General features: G+C 45.5%; 2 protein-coding genes across 4 annotated transcripts; both read right to left on the reverse strand.

Annotated features, from left to right (window-relative positions):
- Positions 1–2,475: 2,475 nt before the first annotated feature.
- Positions 2,476–16,926, reverse strand: IMPA1 (inositol monophosphatase 1). Of its 3 annotated transcripts, none has more exons than XM_016216113.2 (9): positions 16,850–16,926; positions 14,099–14,161; positions 13,602–13,735; positions 11,904–12,008; positions 10,245–10,290; positions 8,006–8,114; positions 6,826–6,934; positions 5,143–5,294; positions 2,476–3,883 (listed from the first exon to the last, which is right to left on the reverse strand). In XM_016216113.2, exons 2-9 carry the CDS (start codon positions 14,159–14,161, stop codon positions 3,768–3,770), a joined length of 834 nt encoding a protein of 277 aa, XP_016071599.1. In that variant the 5' UTR covers positions 16,850–16,926; the 3' UTR covers positions 2,476–3,767. The 3 variants fall into 3 exon arrangements, with proteins under 3 accessions (XP_016071599.1, XP_016071600.1, XP_016071601.1); XM_016216114.2 differs by lacking the exon at positions 16,850–16,926 and adding an exon at positions 16,473–16,501; XM_016216115.2 differs by lacking the exons at positions 14,099–14,161; positions 16,850–16,926 and adding an exon at positions 13,990–14,083.
- A 3,837-nt stretch (positions 16,927–20,763) lies between these two features.
- On the reverse strand, positions 20,764–22,216 carry SLC10A5 (solute carrier family 10 member 5). The gene has a single exon (XM_016215985.2). The coding sequence runs from the start codon at positions 22,138–22,140 to the stop codon at positions 20,764–20,766; it is 1,377 nt and encodes a 458-aa protein (XP_016071471.2). The 5' UTR covers positions 22,141–22,216.
- Between the last annotated feature and the right edge of the window lie 742 nt (positions 22,217–22,958).

Here is a 22,958-nt window from a genome sequence, read left to right on the forward strand (position 1 = left end):
CCGGCATGGCTCAGCGGTTGAGCATCAACCTAGGATCCAGGAGATCATGGTTCAATTCCCAGTCAGGGCACATGCCCGGGTTGCAGGCTCGATCCCCAGTTGGAGACATGCAGGAGACAACTGATCAATGACTCTCTCATCATTGATGTTTCTCTCTCTCTCCCTCTCCCTTCCTCTCTCCAAAATCAATAAAGATATATTAGAAAACAAAAAACCAGCAGCTACAGCTTTGGATTCCAACTCTAACTGCTGAGCACATGGCCTTGGCACATTCCTATCCATTCTGGACTTAGTTCTCGAAGAGTGAGTGGTGCTCAACTTTTTTGAATTCGATTGAATGCTCTATGCTAACTGCCAGGGGCTCGAGAAGCGCTGGCCCCTTTATAAACTATTCGCACACCATCTGCCACCTCCAGGCCCTGGGACAGCCAGCCCGTGCCTCACAGCGTAGGGCTCAGAATGGTGGCTCAGCTGAGGGCCCTTGACTTCAGGTGGATCTTTTCACTTAAAACTGACCTCAAAGTTTAGCAGCATCTTGACAGGCATGGTGTTGACATACAGAGCCCTGCAAAACATTTCCCAATCACACTGATCAGACTTTTCCGCTGGGCCAAGATGACCCTATTCTTACCCAGGTATCATAAAGCTGACCTAGCTGGCACCATGTCTGAGGGCAGACGGGCTGTGTGACAAGCAGACATCCCCGAAGCGAAGGCCCAGCAGGTGCAGTGAGGACGCCGGTCTCACACCTGTTTCTAAGTCGGAGCCGATGTCAGGCAGCATCACCCAGTGACTCAAACTGCGGTCTCTCCTGAGCCTCCCCCTCGGAAGTGAGGACAGCGAGGCGAGGGGAAAGTCTGGTTCTCCCAGCCAGACCCATGGGTCCGGAGCAGTCGGTTCCCCACGCCGCAGACTTCCCGGCTTAACCGCTCAGGGCACGTCGGCTGTGGTCAAGGCGGGCGGGCAGGGTGCACTTCCCTCCTTGGAACCTACCGAAACAATCTCGGGGTCCCCTTCGCTCCCGGTGATCCTGAGAACCACTCTCCAAAGTGCCCACAAATTAATGCCTTTATGGGGATTAGCTAGCAGGGAACGGGAGGCAAGACAGGGATGAAATGGGGGGAAGGTTTGGGGCTCAGCAAGGACAGGCCACGAAGGACAGGGCGGTGCCCTCTAACGTCCATACCGTGGCTTCAAGCGTGAGCCATTCAGCTGGCACATAGACCGAGACTCTAATGAAGGGCAGCGGGAAGTACAGTGGCTTTTTGATAAAGTAAAAATCATTCACTGACAAGCACAGTGCTTCTCCCTCATTCAGGTACTTCTCCCAGTTACTTTCCTCACACGTATCACCACCACACCTCCATTACCCCAGCAGTTTCCAAGGAAGGGGAACATGGGCCTACGACACGGCCTACACCCCGCCCCCGCCTCACCTTGCAATCAGCGCCCTAAGAGAGGTGAGCAGGCCGTGGTAAAAGCCTTTATGAATGGGTCGGTATGTGACGGGGACATTGGGACCTACTGGTGGAAAGGTGTTCTCAAATATGATAAAAGAAATATTTTTCTGTTTGTGATTAATGAACCCCTTTTTAAAGCTAAAGCTGGAAGATGACTGAAGTCAAGACGACCACAGTACACACAGGGTATCCATGGCTCTGCTGAAGGGAATGAGTTAACCCACAATCCAGAGCATTTCAAGTTATGAGAAAACTACCCTGGTGTTAATACTGTATATTAAACTCAAATATTGGCTAATGAGGTTATTTGCAGGAAGAAGAAAATGTTTTCAGAGGCGATTCCTAAGTGTAGTTTGCCACCTAGTGGCCATTTATGGAAATAAAAGGCCGGTACAATCGTTTTCAAACCAGGCAAAGGGATGACTCACAACCACATTTCAATGTTAGGACATCCAATTACCCCACGAAGCCCTCTGAGGTCTGTGCAGGTGGGCTAAGGGCTGGGGGGGGGGGGGGGGGGGGGCCATTGCTAAGAAATCAGAGCTTCTGGGAAGCAGTGCAGTGTAGCAAATGGCTCTCAATCCTGGCCACCCACAGAATCACCTGGGACACCTTATAAAAGGACAGATGGACAGGCCACACCACAGATGAACTAAATCAGATTCCCTCAGGTGGGACCCAAGCAATGCATGTTTGAAAGTCCCAAATGGCTCTGCTGGCAGCCAGGTGAGGGCTGCTGGGTAGCAGGTAAGACTATGGATCCCCCCCCCCTCTACGTGAGTGTCACTGCTTGTTGCCTTGAGCAGGGAAAGTGGGCTAATTAAATAATGTCTATGTGCCTCGTAAATGAGGACAATAACCTCCTGGGCTCCTGTGCGGATTAACCAGGATCATGGGTGTCAGGTGCTGACATTGTGTTCGACAAATGTTAAATATTAATGCTATTACTTATCAAAGAAAATGTATTAATTAAAAGAGATAAACAAAAAGGTAGTTTAAACTATAAACCTTAATGGAAATTTCAATTATGTTTTATTTAAAATGTTACTCACGATTGTCTTAATTAAAATATATTTAATTGCAAGAATACAGTATGAGATGTTTTACTGCACATGACCAACAGAACAAATGCATAATAACACTCAAGTCTTAGTATCTCACACATTTAAGGTATGAGACACGCCCAAGGTAGCCCCTGCCTTGAAAACTTTTGTTCCCTCAAATATGAGGCTCACATAAGCCCATAACTAAACTTAATAGGCCTAGGACAAGGCTAAGCAATAAATAAATCTTTACAAGTATCTATGAACTGGAACAGTTTTATTTTTGAGTTTGATAAGCCCAAGACTATTAAGGAATATTTAAAAATCGAATAGGAACCTGTGGCAATGAAGTAAACGAGGAGTCTGAGAAAAAACAAACAGCTCAGTATCATCAGCTCCATGTATCTGCCACGGTCTAGCCTCCGGTGCTCAGCCAGATCAGTCTGAACACAGGGGCGGTGCAGAAATCCATCACAGTATGAGTACTGAAATGGGGTGTCTGGGAAATACACTCACTGCAGAAATGTCACACTAAGGAGCGCCGCCTGGCGGTGGCAATGAAAATGGTAAGGAATGAAATGTTAAAAGGACTGGTAATGTGAAATACAAAAAGGATGTCTACGTAATTTTTACTTCAAAACCTGAAGTAAAAATAGAGAATGGTGGCCTCTTTACTTACGTATTTATTACACCTAGGATTTGCTGCCTTCAAAATATGTTGTTTCAACACTTATTTTTGCGTTGCTGACCATCTGACAGGTGCTATGCTAGGTGCTACCTGTACACGGATGCACAAAGCAAGGTTCTCTGCAAAGAGAGAAACCTGGGCCTAGGAAGTACTCATCATACTTCTTACAAATTCAGTGACATACGGCTTTTCAATCTAAAGAGAACTTGTTTTCCAAAAAGTTGACTTTGTAATTAAGAATGCCTATCTACATAGCCAGTCAAAATTTCAGAGGCTCATATAGACTCAGAAACTCCGAACCGTTCACTATGTCGGCGGATGTGATACCCATCTCATCAGCTGCCGTAAAGTACGTTCCTACACACACTTTTAAAACAATAAACATTTCACCTATTCGTGGATACCTAGTCCTAGTAAAATATGGAACAAGGAGCAATTTTTTCATCTGGACACCAAAGACAATTTAAAGCAATCAGATTATAGGACTGAAACAATGTCCTAAATTTTCTGATCCCATCAGAGCATCAGCAAATCTGGGCGAGGCAGCAAGCGTGGCCGAGTGTGAGGCTGTGAGGATCAATCTTCGTCGTCTCTTTGAAAAGGCACCACCTGGATCTCTCGGGCTATTCTCTCGGCCAAGGTTTTGCTGCCCGCAGCTATTATTCTCCGCGACATCAAGTCAAACGGTCCACCTGAGATCAGACAAGGAAGAGGGTTACATCGGGCACTGCAGCTCTTCCTGCAGAACCAGTACAGCAATGGGCGCTACGGTCAATCACAGCATTTTAACTTGCAGTTATCTATTCAAAATGCTCCTCTGTCACATACCCATAATGTGTAAGCTTTGGCAATACACAAATGAGTTTCTAGGCATCTTTTTTTTTTTTTAATTGATCTTTAGAGAGAGAGGAAGGGAAAAGGAGAGAGAGAAAAACATCGATTGGCTGCCTCCCGCACGCCCCCACCAGGGCCGTACCTGACCAGGAACAGAACTAACAACCCTTCGGTGCACAAGATGGCACCCAACCAACTGAGCCACACCAGCCAGGGCAGGCCACTTTTTTAAATAACAGTTGGGGGGAAGGAGGTCTCTCAATAATACAAGGCTGAAATGTCACCTTTTTCTGTCCCACCCTGTGTGCACTTTTATTATTCCTATTATCTCTATAATGTCTGAGTGTCTATGGACAGGAAATATGACCAAAGTGCATTTTGACACCATGTTCCTCCCATTTCCTGATTTCTCTGTTGCCCATTTCCCAGACCACTGGTAAATTTTTAAGCCAGGTTCACCCTGACTTTTAGAAATGTCACCATTGCCTGGCCGGGCATGGCTCAGTGGTTGAGCGTTGACCTAGGATCCAAGAGATCGCAGTTCAATTCCTGGTCAGGGCACATGCCCGGGCTGCGGCCTCGATCCCCAATACGGGGCATGCAGGAGGCAGCCGATCAATGACGACTCTCATCGTTGATGTTTCTCTCTCCCTCTCCCCCTCTCCCTTCCTCTCTCTGAAATCAATAAAGATATATTGTTTTAAAAAGCAAAAAAAAAAGAAATGTCACCATCTGTTTGAAGCATTTAACCTCTCCAGGCCCAAGGCAGCAAGTGACAGAGGCAGAGGTCCTTCATCAGCTATTACACACTCACCATTCAAAGAGCTCTAAGGTCCACAGACCCTCTAGACTTTTCTACAGCCTCTCCAGAGCTCCTGCTGCTCACAGTTGAAAAGGCTTAGCCATTTATCATGAGGAATTCCACACTACCCTTAGCATCTTATCCTTGCCTGTACCCCGCAATGTTTATTTTGAATTTGCAGAAAATTACAAGGCTTGTTTTGCCTTTAAGAGCTGAAGTATGATACACATCAAACAATGGAAGACAAGAACCACACATGGAGGAGAGAGTCCAAGAGGCGAGAGAGGAAAATGGTTTACAGCCGCATTGTTCTACCTGTTACATCCATCAGCACCCCTCCGGCCTCGGTGACAATGATGCCGGCTCCTGCCATGTCCCAGCAATGAATGCCCATTTCATAATACGCGTCTGCAGCCCCGCTGGCCACGAGGCACATGTTGACAGCTGCTGTTCCGACTCCTCGGATCCTAACCAACAGCATTTAAAAACGAGATTGGAAAAAAGAATTCTTTCAAATAAGGTCCTCCTCCTTAACTTCAGTTCATTCTAAATGTTGACTGAGATCATCTGAACCATCTAGAGGACACATGTGAAAAAAGGTCATATCTAATTTTAAAATAAAAGTACATAAAATCAAATGACCATGGTATATTATATAAATGAGAAATCTAATCCTCACAAAGTAATTAATAACATTAAAAACCACGGTATGATATTTTCAGAGGAAAAAGCTGAAATACTAAATTCCATTATCATGGCTTATGTGTGTAATTACATTTGTGAAAACCCAGTAAAAAGGACTGCCCACCTTTAGTATCACACAGATTTGACTTTGCTCCCTGCTCAGCTGCTAATAAGTGTCTTGGGATTTTTTTTGACTGATAAAGTCTCAGAAATACAAAAACTAAACATAGAAACACAGGAGGCAAAAACCCAGGAAGAAGTAAAACAAGGTGACTGAATTCAGGAAAGTGGGGCAGACAAGACACAGGGGCGTCCAGAATGAAAACGCGTTTCAGGGCAGCCTGACGGGAACAGCGAGCGAAACTGAATGAAGGGCCCTGAGGGAAAGCAGAAGAAAACAAGTCAGAAGGCTCAGAGAGAAAGTGGCTGCAATGGAGGACACTGAGGAGGTGAACTCGCCTGCTGGGGCCTCTGAAGAAGGAAATAAAAACAGACCTCAACTAATATTTAAAACTATAACTCAAGAAAACTTGAAAAAAGAAAGACACAAATCTACGTGCTGAAGGAGAAAGCTCTCCCAGGACGCCCAATGCCAAAACAGATCCTTGTAAAACCACCAGACGTCAAAGATGAAAGGAAAAAAATTCTCAGAGGCTCCATGTAAATCGTGAAATAACTGAAAAGCCAAGAAAATTAGACTGGCATCAGATTTCTCAAAAACAGCCTACAAAGCAGAGGTGGCTACAGAGACAGGACGGCTCAAGGTAAGACCCGGCTGGAGCCTGGGTCTGCGCCGGAGGACGGGGAGCGCTATGAAGGATGCTTCCAGGTCAACTGGCCACAGCGACCTGGGACGCACATCAGAGAACAAGTGACATTATAAAGCCAGTAATCCACTGCGGCCGTGGAAGAGCGATCCCTGCTCAGGAAGTACCGAAATGAAGTATTTAGGGGTAAAAGGCTATGGTGTGAGTCATTTGCCTTAAGATTAAGATAGTTTAGGGGGAAAAAGGCGTGCATGTATGTAAACACACACACACACACACAGAGGGAATAAAAAAGGGTAAAACAAAAGGGGTAAAATATTAATAGGTGAATCTGGGCAAAAGATATACTGGGGGGTTTTTTGCATTATTTTATTTCTGTAAATTCTGTTACGTTTGAAATTATTTTCAAATAAAAGTTTTTTAGATTACATTAGAAAATGAGAATTATGGTACTGATCCCATGTCAATTAATAACAAATTTCAGTTCTAAAAGAAAGCTGGTCCTCAGTGTGTTAAGCCACCTGAAACTCGGGGGACGGAAGCTTACCCGTGGATGGGAATGCAGAGGAGCTTCTCCATGTTGGAGAGGACAGTCCTCACGGTCTCTGGCGTTCTGGATGAGCCCAGCTCCGTCACCAAGAGTGACTTGGTGATGTCTAAAAGAAAATGACTTCAATAGCCACTAATTTAATAATAAGAATTATGGTAAAAACATTTGACACTTGCAATTCAGAATAAAACAGGACATTCTCCTTAGCCCTCTTTCTGGTTGTATCAAATTTGTTTACTTCTAAGTCTTTAAGTATTAAAATACTGATAAACTTATTATCTCTCCGTGGTCATTTTATAGGAGTCTAGCTTTTTAGGTCATCCCTCAAAAATGCAGAATATAACGAAGTTGCCTGCATGCATACTAGCTTTAGTGGGAAATTAGCAAATACCTGAAATATTTAATCACACAATTTAATTAGACATTATGAAGAGCAATAGAATAATTAAAGAGGGAAAGAGTTGTTGGTAGGAAAGTGACCACATTCCTTCGATTCTGAGATACACATTTTTTCATACGTTAACATCTTGACAATCGGGATGCATACTCCTTTGGGGTCTTAGGGTTCAATAAAAAGGAAATGAAAGTCTGCTCTCAAATTAAGTGTCTGAGGAGAAAAATTATGGCAGCGTGGGAGGATTCTGAATTTAGATGGCATTGCAAGTATCGTTACGTTCTTGCTGTGCTTAAAAAAATTTGACGAGCAAACTGGACAATGCTGGGGGTGGATTATAGGAGAAAAGTGCCTCAAACCTTGATCAGCTGTCATGCAGAAAGACTGAAATGTCCATCGTCAAGCTCACACAAAAATGTACATGTGTCATTTTTAATGATCTCAAATTTAACACACTTTTCCCTAATTTACTGTCCAATAGGTGGTCCCAGTGGTTTCAGATCAGAGCAATTCTACAAAGAACTCGGGAGGCAGTGGCTGCAATAATCCACCATGAACTCTGTCCTAAGCCCCTGCAGCGGATGCCCCAGAGTGTGGTTTGCTCAACTCCACCAGCTTCTCCGAGTCCACTACCACATTCAAACCCCAGTTGGGGGGAGAGCAGAGAAAATAAACACAATTTATGAACCAGTTAACACTTGGAGAACCCCACAGGTTAACATTCAAAAACAACAAAATATGAGTAGCTACTATGAACCACACCCACAGCGGAGGGTGACCTACCTTCTTGCCGTGAGACCTGCAGCTTCTGACCGTTACAGAAGGCACCCTTTCCCCTCCTGCCCGTGTACATCTTGTCCTCCACACAGCTGTAGACAACTCCAAACTCCATCTGCAGACGGAAACCAGGTTCCTTACCAAACTTGGGTGTTTTTAATACTTACTCTAAGTAAGTAACAAGAAAATCTGGTATACTGACGAATGTTTTCAAATGGCTACACGGTGGGATACTGAAAAGGGTGATTTCTAGATCAATCAGAGGAAAGAGGTCATCAGACTTGACTCCCTGACCTCTCATCCCAGCCATTTATAAACCCAGGAGCATGCACCTTGGTCAGCCTCCCTCCCTCTCGCCCAGGTGAGGACAGAGCTGTCCTACGCTCTAGGGTGAATCCTTCCTCCTATGTACAATTCCTCCCCTCGTACTTCTGGGGAAAGCTGCTCCCTGCAAATCTGTCTCTGGAATTTAGATTCTGGTACCTTCTCACAAAGCTCTCCCCACTACAAAACCTTCAAAATGTTACTTCCTCCTTTCCCTTCACTGCCAAAGATCAGTCTACACTTTGCCTCTCCCCTTCTTTAACCCACTGCATTTGGCTTCTGCCCTGGTCATGCATCTTCTGAAACTCCCTGCAGAGACCACCAGTGACCCTGTATGGCCAAATTCCTTCTCTGAAGGACTGGAGACTGCCAACCGTTATCAACGCTTCTTCAGTATTTAATCCAGCAGCTCCGTGTTTCTGGCAGGACTCAGTCCCCCACCTCACTCCCTAACCTATCTTGGTGTCACTTCTTTTAGGACCGTCTTCTCTGCTTAACCTCTGAAAGCTGTGTGCCTCAGGGTTTTCCATTCTCCCACTTCCCTTTTAGCCCTCTGTATTCCTACAGGTTGGTTCCTTCCAGCCCACAAATCAGCTACCACCTGGAACTGTGGCTCCCACCAGCACCATCATCACAGGTAAGAGCCTCATCTTGGAGAAACCTCAACTGAAGAGGTCCACACTCATCACCTGATTGCACCTCGCTCCTTCCCCTTTCCCCTCTCCAACTTTATCTTGAAAATACTTCCTGATTTTGGGGTTTCGTCAGCTATTCTCACTATACCATCTCAGTTCAGAATCGCCAGCCCCTCCCATCTAATCTCCATGTGGCTATAATCACCTGTCACTCTGCACTTAGAAAGCTCTACAGGTTTCCACCACCTAAAACCAAAACCTCAATGTTGTGGCATAGGCCACAATCTCAAAGTATGACCACAACCAACTTTTCATCAACCTGCTCCTGCCATGTCCAGGGCTTCACCATGCGGCCATCTCGCTGTGCCCCAGACATGCCATGCTCTTCTTCAAGCTGCTGTCTGATTGAAATGCGTTCCTTTTCTTCATTTGGCAAACCCTTCATTCTCTACGACCCAAACCACATGACCAAATTACAAGACCCTTCCCTTATGAAGATCTCCTCAAACCACTCGTGGCGAATCGGTTCCACCCTCCTCAAGCTCTCACGGCAGGTTTTCCACCGTCTACTACATGTGATCCTATCTGTTCACAGATCTAACTTTGGCACTGACTGTGGCCCAAAGACAGGGACCACACACAGTGCAGGGCTAAGTACACATTCTCACTGCTCAGCACAACCCCATGGCTAATTTCATTTGCACTGACTGTGTTTTCATTTTCAGAAGCCTCCTAACTCTCTAGTGTACGTGCTGATCAAATACAGCACAAGCTCCTGAAGAAAGTTACAGAGATGATGAACAGCATTTATTGTTTGATCAAATAGCCAAACAGCAAGGCAATGCCACAGCTACAGACTGCTCTCCTGGATTTACATGCAGCAGGGGGTCAGGTTCCAGAACATACTGGGTTCCGGAACACCCCTCCCCTGGCCCCACCACTTCCTGGCCTTTCACTGACACCCACTGAAGCACCCCCCGCTCAAATCTCACCTCTCCCATTAACCACTGCAGGTCACGTGTCAACTCTTCATGCACCCGACTCTCACATCCGTAGTGATGAGTAAATACTGAACTGTAGTTCAGTTACTTGTATGTATTTCTTCCTCACAACCCTCGCTCCTCAAAAAACATTAAATTTCCTTCACTGGAAAAAGTATTATAATTTTAATACTCTTGTAGCTTATTTCAAAATCAATGCAGCTGGATAAACGGAGTATAGGGACAAAGCTGAACTATGGAGACAGTTACTTTCTCAGAAAATGACCATGAATGTAAACAGCATACCTTTTTATCGACAACAAAGCCAATGGAAACAGCCACAAAAGGAAATCTTTAAAAAAAACACACACACAAATTTACCAAGATAGGACTTATTTTCAATAAACATGATTTTTCATAACATAATTGCTTACAAAATTTTTCACATGGTCTCCTCCTTCCCACCCTGAGCAGTGTATATAACAAACACCCAACCTGGAGCTTCCCATTGGAAAGGTAACCTGTTAGCCACATGGCTGCTATGGCTGCATGAGAGCCTGAAGACATGGGCTGTAATTTCTGACTCAGAAGAGGGTCAAGATAAAGAAAACAGACAAGCCCTGGCCAGTGTGGCTCAGTTGGTTGGACATCGTGCCCAGCACCAAAAGGTCGCTGGTTCGATTCCCGGTCAGGGCACATGCCTGGGTTTAGATTTCAATCCCTGGTAAGGGGCATGCAGGACGCAGCTGATTGATGTTTCTCTCTCTCCCTCTCCCTTCCCCTCTCTTTAAAAATCAATTTTTAAAAAACCTTAAAATAAAGAAAATAGACAAAACGGGTTCAATATAACTATTAAAAATAAAAACCTTTAGAAATATTTAAGTTTTTATCTTAACAAAAATCAGGCTATTCTTTACACACTGCATTATAATCTTTCTGGGTTACAATACCCCATGAGCGTCCTTCCACATTCCCACCTATCACAGAGTCTAGATCTTGGCTTCACAGACTAAACGATTCTATATCACTAAAGGTATGTGCAGCCACAGGGCAACTTCAACTACAACATCTCTGTGTGATCCCACCCAATCAGGCTGCTCATGTTAACTCTCACCGGCAATTCCAACAGGCTCTTCTATACACTTCCTGCATCCTTGTATAGATGCACTACTCATTGAGTCCCCACAGTCCTGAGGCAGGCACCACTAATATGCTCATTTTATAGACAAGAAGAAAACAACAACTGAGGCTTAGAAAGGTTAAGTAACTTGCCCCAGGTTGCAAAGCCTATAAAAGCACCCGGGTTCAAGCCCAAGTGTCTTGACCCTAAAACCCATGCTCTTTTCAAGCTTCTTCTCCTGGACTGAACGCCCTCGGTATAGACAGCCCTCCAGTGCCCATCCCATGAGCTCCGTAACTGATCTCAAAGCAGCAACGGTGCTTGCTTATATTTTGTCCTGGCTCCCACAGTGGGAAAAGAATAGTGAACAGGGTACTGCATAAGTCCTACCAGCAGTATTTCATCACCAGTTCCATATCTGATAAAAATTCTCATAACACATTTTATTCCACAAATCATGCAATTCTCTAAAGTAGCAAATTTCAACTAGTCTGCTGCAAGAGGCACACTGGTGTGCTACGAGCATTTTTAATACATGCAATGCCTGACTATTAAGTCAGGGGCACTTACCTCTTTACCCTTAGATTGTCAAATAAAAAAATGACAACAGCAATCACAATGGCCATCTGATGTGAATGAATCAAAATTATGCCTATATTTTTCTCTGTCTTATCGCAAAAAATATATTTTTGGAGTGCCTCAGAACTTTAGTAATTAGTTTACGTGTGCCATGAGATGAAGGAGGTTGAAAATTGCTGCTCTGTGTGCTGTGAATGGAGCCCTCTAAAGGTCCCTTCAGTTCACATACGCACAGTAATTACAACAGTAAACATTTAAAAACGCACCTGTGTACAAAGTTAGTTGTTCCATCAATAGGGTCAATGATCCACGTCGGGTTGTCGGTTAAGACACTTTTCTCCCCAGCGGCCACGGATTCCTCACCAATGAAACTAAAAGCAAGAATGACTTTACACCACTTTCAACAAGTTTCCTTAGCCACAGAGTCTACTAGAAAACATAAAAGTTTACACAGCACTTTTCTATCGTCGCCCCTTCTTCCTTCAGAATGATGAGGGTGGGCAAACTTCACTTCCCCAACCACGTGAAAGGCAGCAGGACTGAAAAGCCTGCCTGCGACACGTGCCAGGCTGAGCAAAGGCTCGAGCGCCCCACACCTGAATGGGTGCTGGTGGCAGGTGGGAACTTATTGGGGAGTGTGATGGTTTTAAAAAGATGCCCCCAGTTCTCTCACCCTCCTCTCTTCCAGAGGCAGTCTGAACGCTTCATGCCTTGAGTGTGAACTTGAATGTAGTGACTCGTTTCTAAGCAACAGGACAAAGCGGAGGGGCCAGTGTGCAAACCTGAGGACTTGTTCCCAACATGGCACTGTGGTTCATCTTATCATCCACTTTGCTCCCCCCTTCCCTGCCATGCCCTGGGGAAAGCAGGCGCCCCTGTTCTGAGCTGCTCTGAGGAGAGGCCCACATGGGAGGAACTGAGGGGAGCTGCCAACAGACCTCCCAGGAGGAAGAGAAGTCACCAGAAATCACCTAGGTGAACGGATTCTTCGGCCCCATTAGAGGCCTCAGATGGCTACAGCCCCGACCCACAATTTGCTATAATGTCATGTGACACTGGGGCTAAGCTACTGCCATATTCCTGGCCATAGAAAACTGAGACAATAGATGCTTGTTGTCTAGAGCTGCTAAGGTTTATGGTAATTTGCTACGAAGCAACAGATGAGCAAAATAGAGAACATTAAATAAGTCAGCAGGAAGGCAAATCACCCACCAAAATTACTGTGTCTACCTGTCTTCCTAAAACACGCTGTGCAATAAATCTTGGGTTAATTCCGGAAATGGTGTCTAAGTTCATTGCTTTCTTTCCTTTCCTACTTTCATTTTTATATTTTCCCTTTATGAACTGTCCTAACAATCATTTTTGTAATCTTTTATCTCTTAGCTGCACACCTTTTCATTGAGAGGAAGTGTAATGATTTAGCCAAGGCTTTACAATGACCAGGAAGAAGCAGAGAATGGTGCTGCAGCTTTAAAATGACGACAGTGTTTCTGCTCTAGCTGTGCCTGTGACAGAGCCCTGACCTTAGTGGTTTCTTTCAAATTCCCTAAAGCTACTGCCTAGAAAAGTCTGCAATATAGTGATTAAAACTGAGCTTCTAAATCATTCCTGTGGCAGACCTCTGCCACAGTCTTCCAGCATCCAAACACTCCTCATACTATGAGGGAAGCTCAATATCCCATCCTGGCTGCGCCCCGAGTTCAGCAGGCAGGCGTCCCTGCCAGGATCTGTAATCACAAGCTAACGAGGCACAGGAATAAAGAGCAAGGCAACCAGAGGCTTCGGCAGCCGTGGCTCCTGTGAGATGTTCAGGTCCCCGTCTCAAAGGGCTGCTGAGCCTCCCACACATTCCTTTCCAGGTTAAGTTAACTCACGTCCACTTCTGTGTCTAGAATCAACATTGCCTCGTATATTGACTCCAACTAGGTTCTGTTTTTATCATTTGGAATTGAAGTAAGAAATACCTGTGTGATGGGTACTTTTCCTTTATGAAAGAAAGAAGCATCTTTTCAACTTTCTGGTCTGTCGCAGTTACCAAGTCGGCTGGAGAACTTTTAATCATAACGTTCATTTCATTGTTCAGAGCTTCACGAACTACCTAAAGAGATTGTTTGGTAGCAAATAGAAAAGCGTAAGTAATTTTAAACCAAACTGAAAAATGAAATAGAGAAAGGGTGTAAGACATTCAGTCTGTCTTAAATGATATTCTTAAAAATTTCTTACCAAACAGTGTTTATAAAACAGCCTTTAGTGGTTATGTCATTCTAGGTACAAAATCATAGAACCTTACATCTATTTTAGGTTTACAACTGCCATTAAAAAAAGTTAATGACATAAAATTGGAGTACTCACTCCATTTACAGTGTTTAGTGAAATGAAAAGCAACACAGGTGTGTTTAATTTAACATGACGGCCACAGGCTGCCCACTCCGAAGCATTGGTGACGCTCGGCAGTTCGTACCTCTCCAGCTCGCCTTGCTAGGGTGACCGCATAGTCCATGCACTCCTGCCAGGGATCAGCCATCTTCAAAACAGATTTAACACATGTCAGGATACACGAGTGACAAAGTCTTAATCACAGAATAGTTAACAAAAGCATCTCAATTAGCAACATACTTTCATTCAGGATTCTCTTCCCTTTCCTGATTCTAGTCAATTTTTTTTCCCCCCAAGATTCACTGGTAGACCCAGTAAAAAAAAAAAAAATTTTTACCTAAATTACTCCACTTCTTTGTGGAAACATTTTTCATAACAAAAAATACTCTATGAAAGTGTCTGCCAAAGTGACCACAATCATGTCACATTTAAAACAACACTGGTTTGGGGAATGGAGGACACAGAAATATTTTCAAAGGTAGGGGTTCAGAACAAGTCTCCCCTAACTGTGCCACTCTGCACCTGGATTATTTTGAGCTGAAGGCCACGGAGGCTCAGCAGACAGGAAGAGCTTTTACTGCCCCCTCACCTCCAGTGTTGTTTCTGTTTGGAGGAGGCAGGACAGTTAAGCTCAGAGACTGGGTTTCATCTTTGCTAGGACAGGTTCGCTGTGGGAACTTCACAAGCCACCAGCACACAGGATAATATCTCCTCACAAGCCAAATAAAGAAATGACACACTCCAAACAAATCACAGATTAATCTCACTAGTGATCCTGGCCAGGGAGGATGGAATGAAGTCCCACATTAAGAGAGGTGTATCTTTTTATACCAGGAGGAGGCACTTGGCAGACCTGGAGAGAAAATTCCAGGACTAAAATACAGTAATAATAAAGCAAAGAAGAAATTTCTCTCCCTGAGTTTCGGAGAGGAAAAAACCCGACATATTTGAGGGTTTGCTGTCTAGCTGTCCCCTAACTGCTGAGGAAACTAGAATAACTCTGGAGTCTGTACTCTGAACAGTGAAGCTTTTCAAGCCATCAGACTCAGAAATGCGGCATTATTTATAAAGCAACCCGAATTATGTCACCTTCACAACTGAAAATAACTGACAGAGCTTCACCTTGAAGACTCATCAGGAATCCCTATCACAGGTGCTTAGAAGATAGCAAAGGGCGAGGGGCAGACACAGAGCTGCTTCTGCTAGCTGCTTTTTCTTCCTGAGAAAAGCATTTAAAAATTTACAAAGGAAGCCACTTTTTGAGTTACAGAAGTAACTGCTTAGGGCGCTTCAAGAGCTGCTTCCAAACCTTTTCTTCCATTCTTATTTACTCCCATTCATGTCTTTCAGGCTGAGCAGAGGAAGGCTTTGCTCCCCTCTCCCTACCTAACGGCACTGAATGCCCAGCATTCTTCCCGCCCCCCCCTCAAAGCTGCCCTTTCTTCTGGGGATTCTCCCCCAGAAGTCATCATTCATTTACCATCCAGAACTACCTGCTGAATACCGTATGCTATGCACTGCCCCACAGTTCACACTGACTCTCTTGTGGTGACTCGGATATTAATCAAAGCATCGGGCTACGTGCAAAATCTCGGATGTGACAAAGGCAAGAAGAGCAATGAGAAGCATGTAACAGAGAGGAGCTCTGACTGGCTCACAGGCCTCAGATAACATTTCCCTGGGGACGTGACAAGTGAACGGGCATTAACTAACACAACTGCAAGACACCTGGAAGCGAAGAGGGGCTGGAAGGCCTCAGGTGGCAGCTCCATCAAGGGAAACGGGAGGGATGAGGTTGAGGCGAGAGCAGGGATCGGCCTGTGCAGGGCTGGGAAGAGGACTGATGTGAACCCCAGAGGAATCCTGTCGGGGCCACTCAGCATGGACTGGGGGTTGGAGGGGAGCAGAGTGGGCAGATCCCTTCAGGAATTTAGATTTACAACCCAGGAGTCCAGAGGACACCCGATGGCTGGCTTACACCTGCGGGGGCGGGGCTGGGGTGCAGGAGGTATTTGCCTCCAGAGGTAGAGTTGGGGGCACTGAGTAACAGGCTGGATTGGGGATATGACGGACAGGAAGTGCTTAACACGCCCAGATTTCCCTCGATGGCAACTGAACAGATAATGGTGACGTCTACAGCAACAGGGAGCAACCGAAAGGAGTCAAGTTTGGGATTTGGGAAGGAGGTCAGGAGAGCAGGAGTTTAATTAGTGGAGGACCAGGGGCCTCCGTGAAGCCAAAGGGACACGTCTATTAGGCAGCTGGACAGAGGGATCCTGAGCTCCGGGAAGGGGTGTGGCCCGCAGGTGGAAATGTCAGTCACCAGAGGAGGGAAACCGAGTCCCGGGCCCGAACGACCCACACTCCGACACGCCTTAATTTCGGTGACCGGTGCGCTTGCCTCGCCTCCCCGGCCTCTCCGGGTCCATTTCTGGATGGCGGGGCCGCACCTGACTCACCGTCACTTCCCCAAACACCTGAAGCACGTCCCACTGCTCTCTCCGGCCCCCGCCTGCCCGCGGTGGGGGTCACGCCGCCTTCCTCGCCGTCACCTGCGTGTCCCCAACAGCGCGACTGCGGGCCCAGGGGGCCTGCACGGTGCCTACGCGAGCCCGGGCTGCGCCGGGTCCCCGAGCTCCCTCGGAGGCGGCGACAGGAAAAGCGGGCTTGTCCTGCGGCAGCTGCCGCAAAGGTACAGGGAGGCCGGTGGGCGCGGTGACTCAGGGCGACCCCGCGGGCCCCCGGCGCCGCGCCCGCCCCGCGCCGCCCGCCCGCCGAGCCCGCCGGGACCGAGCGGGGTCGCGGGGTCGCGGGGTCGCGGGGACTCAGCTCTCACCTCGGGCTGCAGGGCGTCCGCTCGCCGGCCGCGGGCGGGACCTGGACTCGGCTCTTCCGGAGGCACAGGAACGATCCAAGACAGGAAGTCCCGCCCCGGGGGCGTGGCTGCTTCGGCCCCGCCCCGCCGCATCCGGCCGGCCTGAGGCTCGCGGATCAGCGGCTCCTGCCTCGCCTCTGGCGCTGACTCGCTGCCTCCTGCCTGCACTTTCTTCAGTTCATAAAAAAAAAATTCCTCTTTATTCTGCTCACCCCTTCTTCCACTCCTTCCCCTTTTCCCATTTCCCTCTTTCTCCCTTTCACTTATTCCAGACTACTCTTGACAAAACACAAATTGCAGGTATACATACAATTTTGCAACTTTTATTTGCCAAACGTATACTAGGTAGTAAACATATATATATCTCATATAAATTATATATATAAACCATACACACACACACACACACACACATATATATAAAACAGGTAGACTGGTGATGGCCACAACCAATTGCCCCTATCTCAATAATTCATTTGTTTACCATTTAGTGAGGACTTAACATGCTTCAGACAATTGCATTTTTACGTGCATTATTTTGCTTAAACTTTGTAACAGTTTCATGACAAAGGTACAATTAGCTTCACCATATGGATGAGGAAACTAAGGTCCAGGGAAGCTGTTTGTCCTCAGGTCACACAGCAAAGGCAGAGGGTGGGACACACCGACTCAGAGTCCACTCTTGGGAACTCTATGGAACAGCGAGGCTACGTTGTGTGAGACACAAGAACTAGTCTGAGGTCCTTAAAGTCTTCAAATAACAGCTCTGGCATCATGGGATACAGTCTTACCATTTTAATGCAAAAAGCACTGCACAGATCCGAGATGTCCAAGCCACAACAGGACCAGGAAAGTGTGGTGTTCGGCTCCTTGCTTGTGAAGAGATTGCTTCCCTTTATTTTATCAAAAAACAGGGTGTTGTCACCAACACATTGAAGATGAAAGAGCTCTCAGATGAATGACCAATTCTCAAACCTCACAAAGAGCCAGAATTTTGCTTTTATTCTTCTAAAGATTGATGCCTTAAGTATCTGAGTTGAATACCTTGATTTGTCTAGCAAAAAATGCTTCTGTGTTCTTGATAAAAAAGAAGAAAACTTCAGAAATTAGCTTTTTTGGTTCTTTGTTGTCAGACACCTTAACATAAACTCTTGCCAATTTCATGGTAACAAGTGTTGATTCATAAGCAAATAAAATGTTCCAGGCATTTGCAGAAATGTCGTCAGCATCCTCTTTAAACCTCCTTTAAATTAACATGGTCCCACTCATAGACAGAAGATCAAGTATCTGATTCTCTCAAATTAAAATCACTTCAAGCTTTCTAACTCAAATGAGCAGGAAGTTCAACCTTTTTCTAGGGACCTCAGCTTCTACCTCACAATTATTCTCAGGTAGCTCTGAGAGTTTTTAGTCCACAGAGGCTGTTCTGCTCCCAAACATCTGCCAGAAAGTGACATGAAAAGTCCTCTAGTGCACCGGGTGGTCTAGCACTCAGCTCTGGTTTTTGCTGTGTGGCAAACTGGTCCCACAAAATCCAAAAGATTTTTGTCTGTGAATGGTCCAGGTGGCTGCAGGGCACTCAGTTCTTGGTGCATTGCTCCTCAAAGGGGCAATTTTTAAAGCTACATTTGCAGTCATTGTTCCCAATCCCAAAGATCTACCATGCCGAGGTGGTTGGGAGGTAGGGAGGGGCCGGGTTCCAGCCCCATTCATATAGTGTGAGAACAAAACCTGCTCTCTGGCGTGGAGTCCAGGTCATAGTTCCACACTTCACTAATATCAAGTTCCCTCAGAGGGCCTTTGATATCCCTTTTCACCAGCTGACTTCATCCAAGAGAGAGGTGCTAAGTATGGTAAACCTCAAAATGGAAAGGAGGAGAGATCTGAAGCCCCTGACTCCTCCCCAGACACCTGACTGTACATGGAGGGACTTCTGGGGAAGGATGGCCTTTGTCAGCTAGAGAGTTTTCTGGTCATGCTTCTGCAAGGGTAAAAGGTGCCCAATTGCCCTGTATTTGCACTTGGGTATCTTGTTAACCCTACTTATTCCCAAGAGATGACTGCTTATAAATGGCAACTCCTTTCACTAAAACAAACAAACAAACATAAAACAGGTTCACATCACAAGACTTTCTTGGGTAAGAGTTGTTTAGGGGACTTTGATTTTAAAAAAAATTTACATGTGCAATGTGCAGGTCATCAGGGGGCAGAGTCTCCCAGGTAGCTAACGGCACTTAATGTTTTGACGTAAAATAGGCTGGGGCTGCAGATATTGGTTAAGCCCCTGACGTGCCCTGTCATGCCAACAGCTTTCCCAAATATAGAAACATACATCATAGAAATGTATACTTGGACAACGTATCACAGAATCCTCTCTCTTACGGGATGAAACTTAAGACTGGCCTAACCCTCTGCCTCTGAACCCTTTTCTAACCAATCACAGTTGTGTAAACTACTTGGTATGAACTCACCAATTAGGCAGCATGCTTTATGCATCTCGTTCTTTAAAAAATAATAACTAAGTAACTTCATTCCAACCCAAATTAAATAAATTTTATGTAAAAATCTTCATTTTTCATGATACATCTATAAGAGAAACAAAATATATTCCAAGCTCCATCCACGCATTTTCAACTGCTTTAAACATGGAAGACCAATCGGATACACATAGTAATAGTAATGATGAATTCACTTGTGTCAGGCAGTGCTCTGAGAACCTTGTTCCTGTTAACTCATTTAATCCTCACAACAATAGCATGAGGTAGGTATCACCCCCACATTCCACATGAATTTAGGTAGAGAGAGAGTAAGTATTTTAACCAATGTTATCCAGCTGGTAGGTGACAGAGCTGAAATGGCAGACCCAGGCACAGTCTGGCTCCGGAGCATATGACCTTGACCTTTATAGATATTACTGATTAATTAATCCACTAAATGTTTAATGAGCATCTACTTTGTTCGGGGCATTGTGCTAAACACCACAGAGAATTCAAAGAATATGGGGTCCTGCGCTCAAGAAGCCCATGTGTTGGTTGCTTCTTTAACTACAGCAATCACATGCCTTTATTCTCATCAGCCTGAACCATCTTTGCTCCCCCCCATCTCCCTGCCCATGCTGCTAGGTCCTGGAATTTCATGCCAGAATCCTAGACTCAGGAGTTGAGCAAGATCTTAAACTTCAACTGAATCTCTTCACTTTACAGATGTGAAAACTGAAGTGTGGAGAAGTGTCTTGCCCAAAGTCACAAGGTTAATGATAAAGTCCGACTAGGAAGGCAGGTCTCTCACCTCCTGGTCAGTAGGATATGCTCATGGAAATATATATGTTAAATTTGTGCAAGCTTAGCTGTATTTTCCACTCCTAAGTGGAGTTTCTGTTGAAAGGACTCAGTAGTAAGAGACTCCAAGTGGACAATTACCATTTTATAAAGCAAATAACACCCAGCCACCACGATGCCGAAGCCCAACTTTCATGTCTGGGTGTTTGCACACTGAAGTTGGGGAAATTACAAAAAGAGAACTTTGGGTATCTTACTGGCTGGCAAACTAATTACCTAATACTATGAGAATTTACAGAATGTCTGTTACATGGACACCCCTGCCATAAAAAGTTGGGATATTCTCCTAATCACTAATCACCACAGGAGGTGTTTTTTAAATTGTTCTTTCCCACTTAAGAGACTGTCGCGAAGTATATTCAAATCCAACTCCATAAAACATTTCCAGACCAACACAGCTGCAGTGGTCTCTTTCCCTGAGCTCCTGTGCGATAATGACTATATTACGGTAATGTGCGTACTCTGATATTGTATATGCCTCCTCCCTAGTGTCAAGTTTGCAGTCAGGTCATCAGTAGGTGGACAGCAGGCCTCATTTTAGATATTCTTTGAATCTCCCACAGTACCACATTCCAAGCGGAAATGCTGCCATGCTTTGATTGCTAGATCAGGGGAGATTTTTTTTCTTTTATCTTCTGTGATAAGGGCACATCTTTTCTTTGCCCTGTAGAACATGAGAATCAGTAGCATTTCACAGCCAGAGCATATAGCCACTGTGAAAGGAGCCACAGAAGCTGCGTCGGCTTGGGACTGGGAGAGAGAGAGCTGGATCATGGCCAGAGCTAAGACGCTGTTTAGCATCCCACTTTCAATAGCAACAGTTTTACACACAGGGAGAGGCAGCCTCGAGATTGTGGCAAGGGAGTACCCGCAAAGCAAACCCAGAGCAGGAACTAGGGCACCCAAGAGAAGCACCTCTAGATTAATTGTCCTTACAAACACTAACCCCATTCTGAAGGTCAAATAAATCCCCACGGACATTAAAATAAAACTCAGAGGTCTAATGATCCTCTCCAGGACGTTTGCCTTTTCAGGTATTCTATGCTTCATGACCATTCCAGCTGATATAGGTACAAGTATGAAGAGAAGTGTTGACATAATTTTCAAAACAGGAATATGGAATGTACCAGATAACCCTAAGATCCTACTGTACAGGTAAGAATTGGCAGGCATCATTACCAGGGCCAATACTGTTGATGTGCATGTCATCAAAATGGCCAAAGTGATATCTCCTTCTAGAAGCAGAGCAAAGAGATAGCCCCCACCGCCTCCTGGACACGTGCAGGTCATTACAAACCCAAAAGCCAGTGCCTCGGGCAATGCCAAAATCTGAGTCAAAAGAAATCCACAAAACGGCATCAGAAAAAACTGGGTAACTGCCCCCAGAATTACTGGCAAAGGTCTCTTCCATACTGCTTGAAACACCTGCGCTTCAATCTTGCAACCAAATGCGCATTTATTTAACAGTATCATTGGCAGAATAAGCATTAGGATGTTTCTATCCACATGCATCGATGCCTGGAAAAGGCCGGCTGCTCTTTGTTTGAGCACTCGGACTCTGACATTTTTTATTTCTTCAACGAGTCTTTCTTGCCTACCTTCGGAATCCCACAGTTGAATGGTCAGGTTTGTCTCTCCTTCTTCCTCTGTCACTAGCTTTATGATGAAGTTTGTGGCATCCGAGGTGGTCTTGGTCACATTCACCACCTGCAGCATTTTAGGGTCTTGGAGCTGCACAGAGAGGTGGCTGGCGTTGGGCCAGTTGTCTCTGTAACTTGATCTGACGAGGACGGTTTCTTGGGTCTTTGTGAAAAACAGGATGTCAGTCTTCCCTGTACTCAGGAGACTGAGAAATGGTTTCCCTGCTTCTCCAAGAGCCACAGAAAGCAAGACAATAAAGAGGCATCGAGTCATTTTGAAAGCTTAATCACATATGCAAAAGCATGAAAAACAACTAGAGAACATTCCCGGTAGGGGCGTCCCGATGCCGGGCTGAGGTTGAGCAAAGAGTTGTTTTGCGGGATCAAAGTACAGGAGGAGGGACTGTGTACTTTCAAACAAATACCAAGCTGCCTCGTGAGTGGCACAACCTGCCTAACTTGTAGTTATGAAAATGTATGAGCCGCAGCACACTACAGCCTCAACTGATCACGGCAGAAACCCAACCTCTCCCTTCCCCATTTCCTCGTTTCTGCTCATGAAAAAACAGCTTCCTCTTCTCCTGCATTTAAAGACAGGGTCATTGTTTTTTCAGTTTTCTTTCTTCTTACGGAAAATCTATACTAGAAACACTTAAGATCTGAAAATCTAAAATAGGTGTTGAGGAGGCCTGCAGGTGGGTGTTACTATTTTATTCATTCATGTCAAGATCAAGTAAGTGTTCATTGGCCACGTTTGCTGGGCACTGAGCCCGGAGCAGGGTACATAGCAAAGGAATCCAACCAGACGCCGGCTTCACCCTCCTGCAGCTCGCTCGCTCAGGTGGCCCTTCAGCATGACTTAGAAAACCAGAGCCCAGAAATTAGCCCTGCAACATCCTGAGGCGGCTGATAGATTTCCTACAACTTTACACAGCGAGTGCATCGGTTAGGCAAAATCTGAAACTGTTTTTGGAATCCTTAAGTGGAAAAACAATTTCCAGGATGGTGACCAGGTAGTTTGAGAACCTAGGGAAAGCAGGTGACCGGACCCATGCCAAAGGGACAGTTTGGTTAAGGGACCACTGCTGCTGG

The sequence above is a fragment of the Miniopterus natalensis genome, chromosome 16 (genome assembly GCF_054644295.1).
Source record: "Miniopterus natalensis isolate mMinNat1 chromosome 16, mMinNat1.hap1, whole genome shotgun sequence".
Lineage (NCBI taxonomy): Eukaryota > Metazoa > Chordata > Mammalia > Chiroptera > Miniopteridae > Miniopterus > Miniopterus natalensis.

Coding starts and splice junctions, on each gene's coding strand:
- SLC10A5 (XM_016215985.2), bottom strand. CDS start 22,140: ATGACTCGATGCCTCTTTATTGTCTTGCTTTCTGTGGCTCTTGGAGAA.
- IMPA1 (XM_016216113.2), bottom strand. CDS start 14,161: ATGGCTGATCCCTGGCAGGAGTGCATGGACTATGCGGTCACCCTAGCA. Junction 5,295..6,825: donor CTCTGCATTCCCATCCACGG/GTAAGCTTCCGT, acceptor GCTGTTGGTTAG/GATCCGAGGAGTCGGAACAG. Junction 3,884..5,142: donor GGTGCTGATGGATGTAACAG/GTAGAACAATGC, acceptor GTCTGATCTCAG/GTGGACCGTTTGACTTGATG.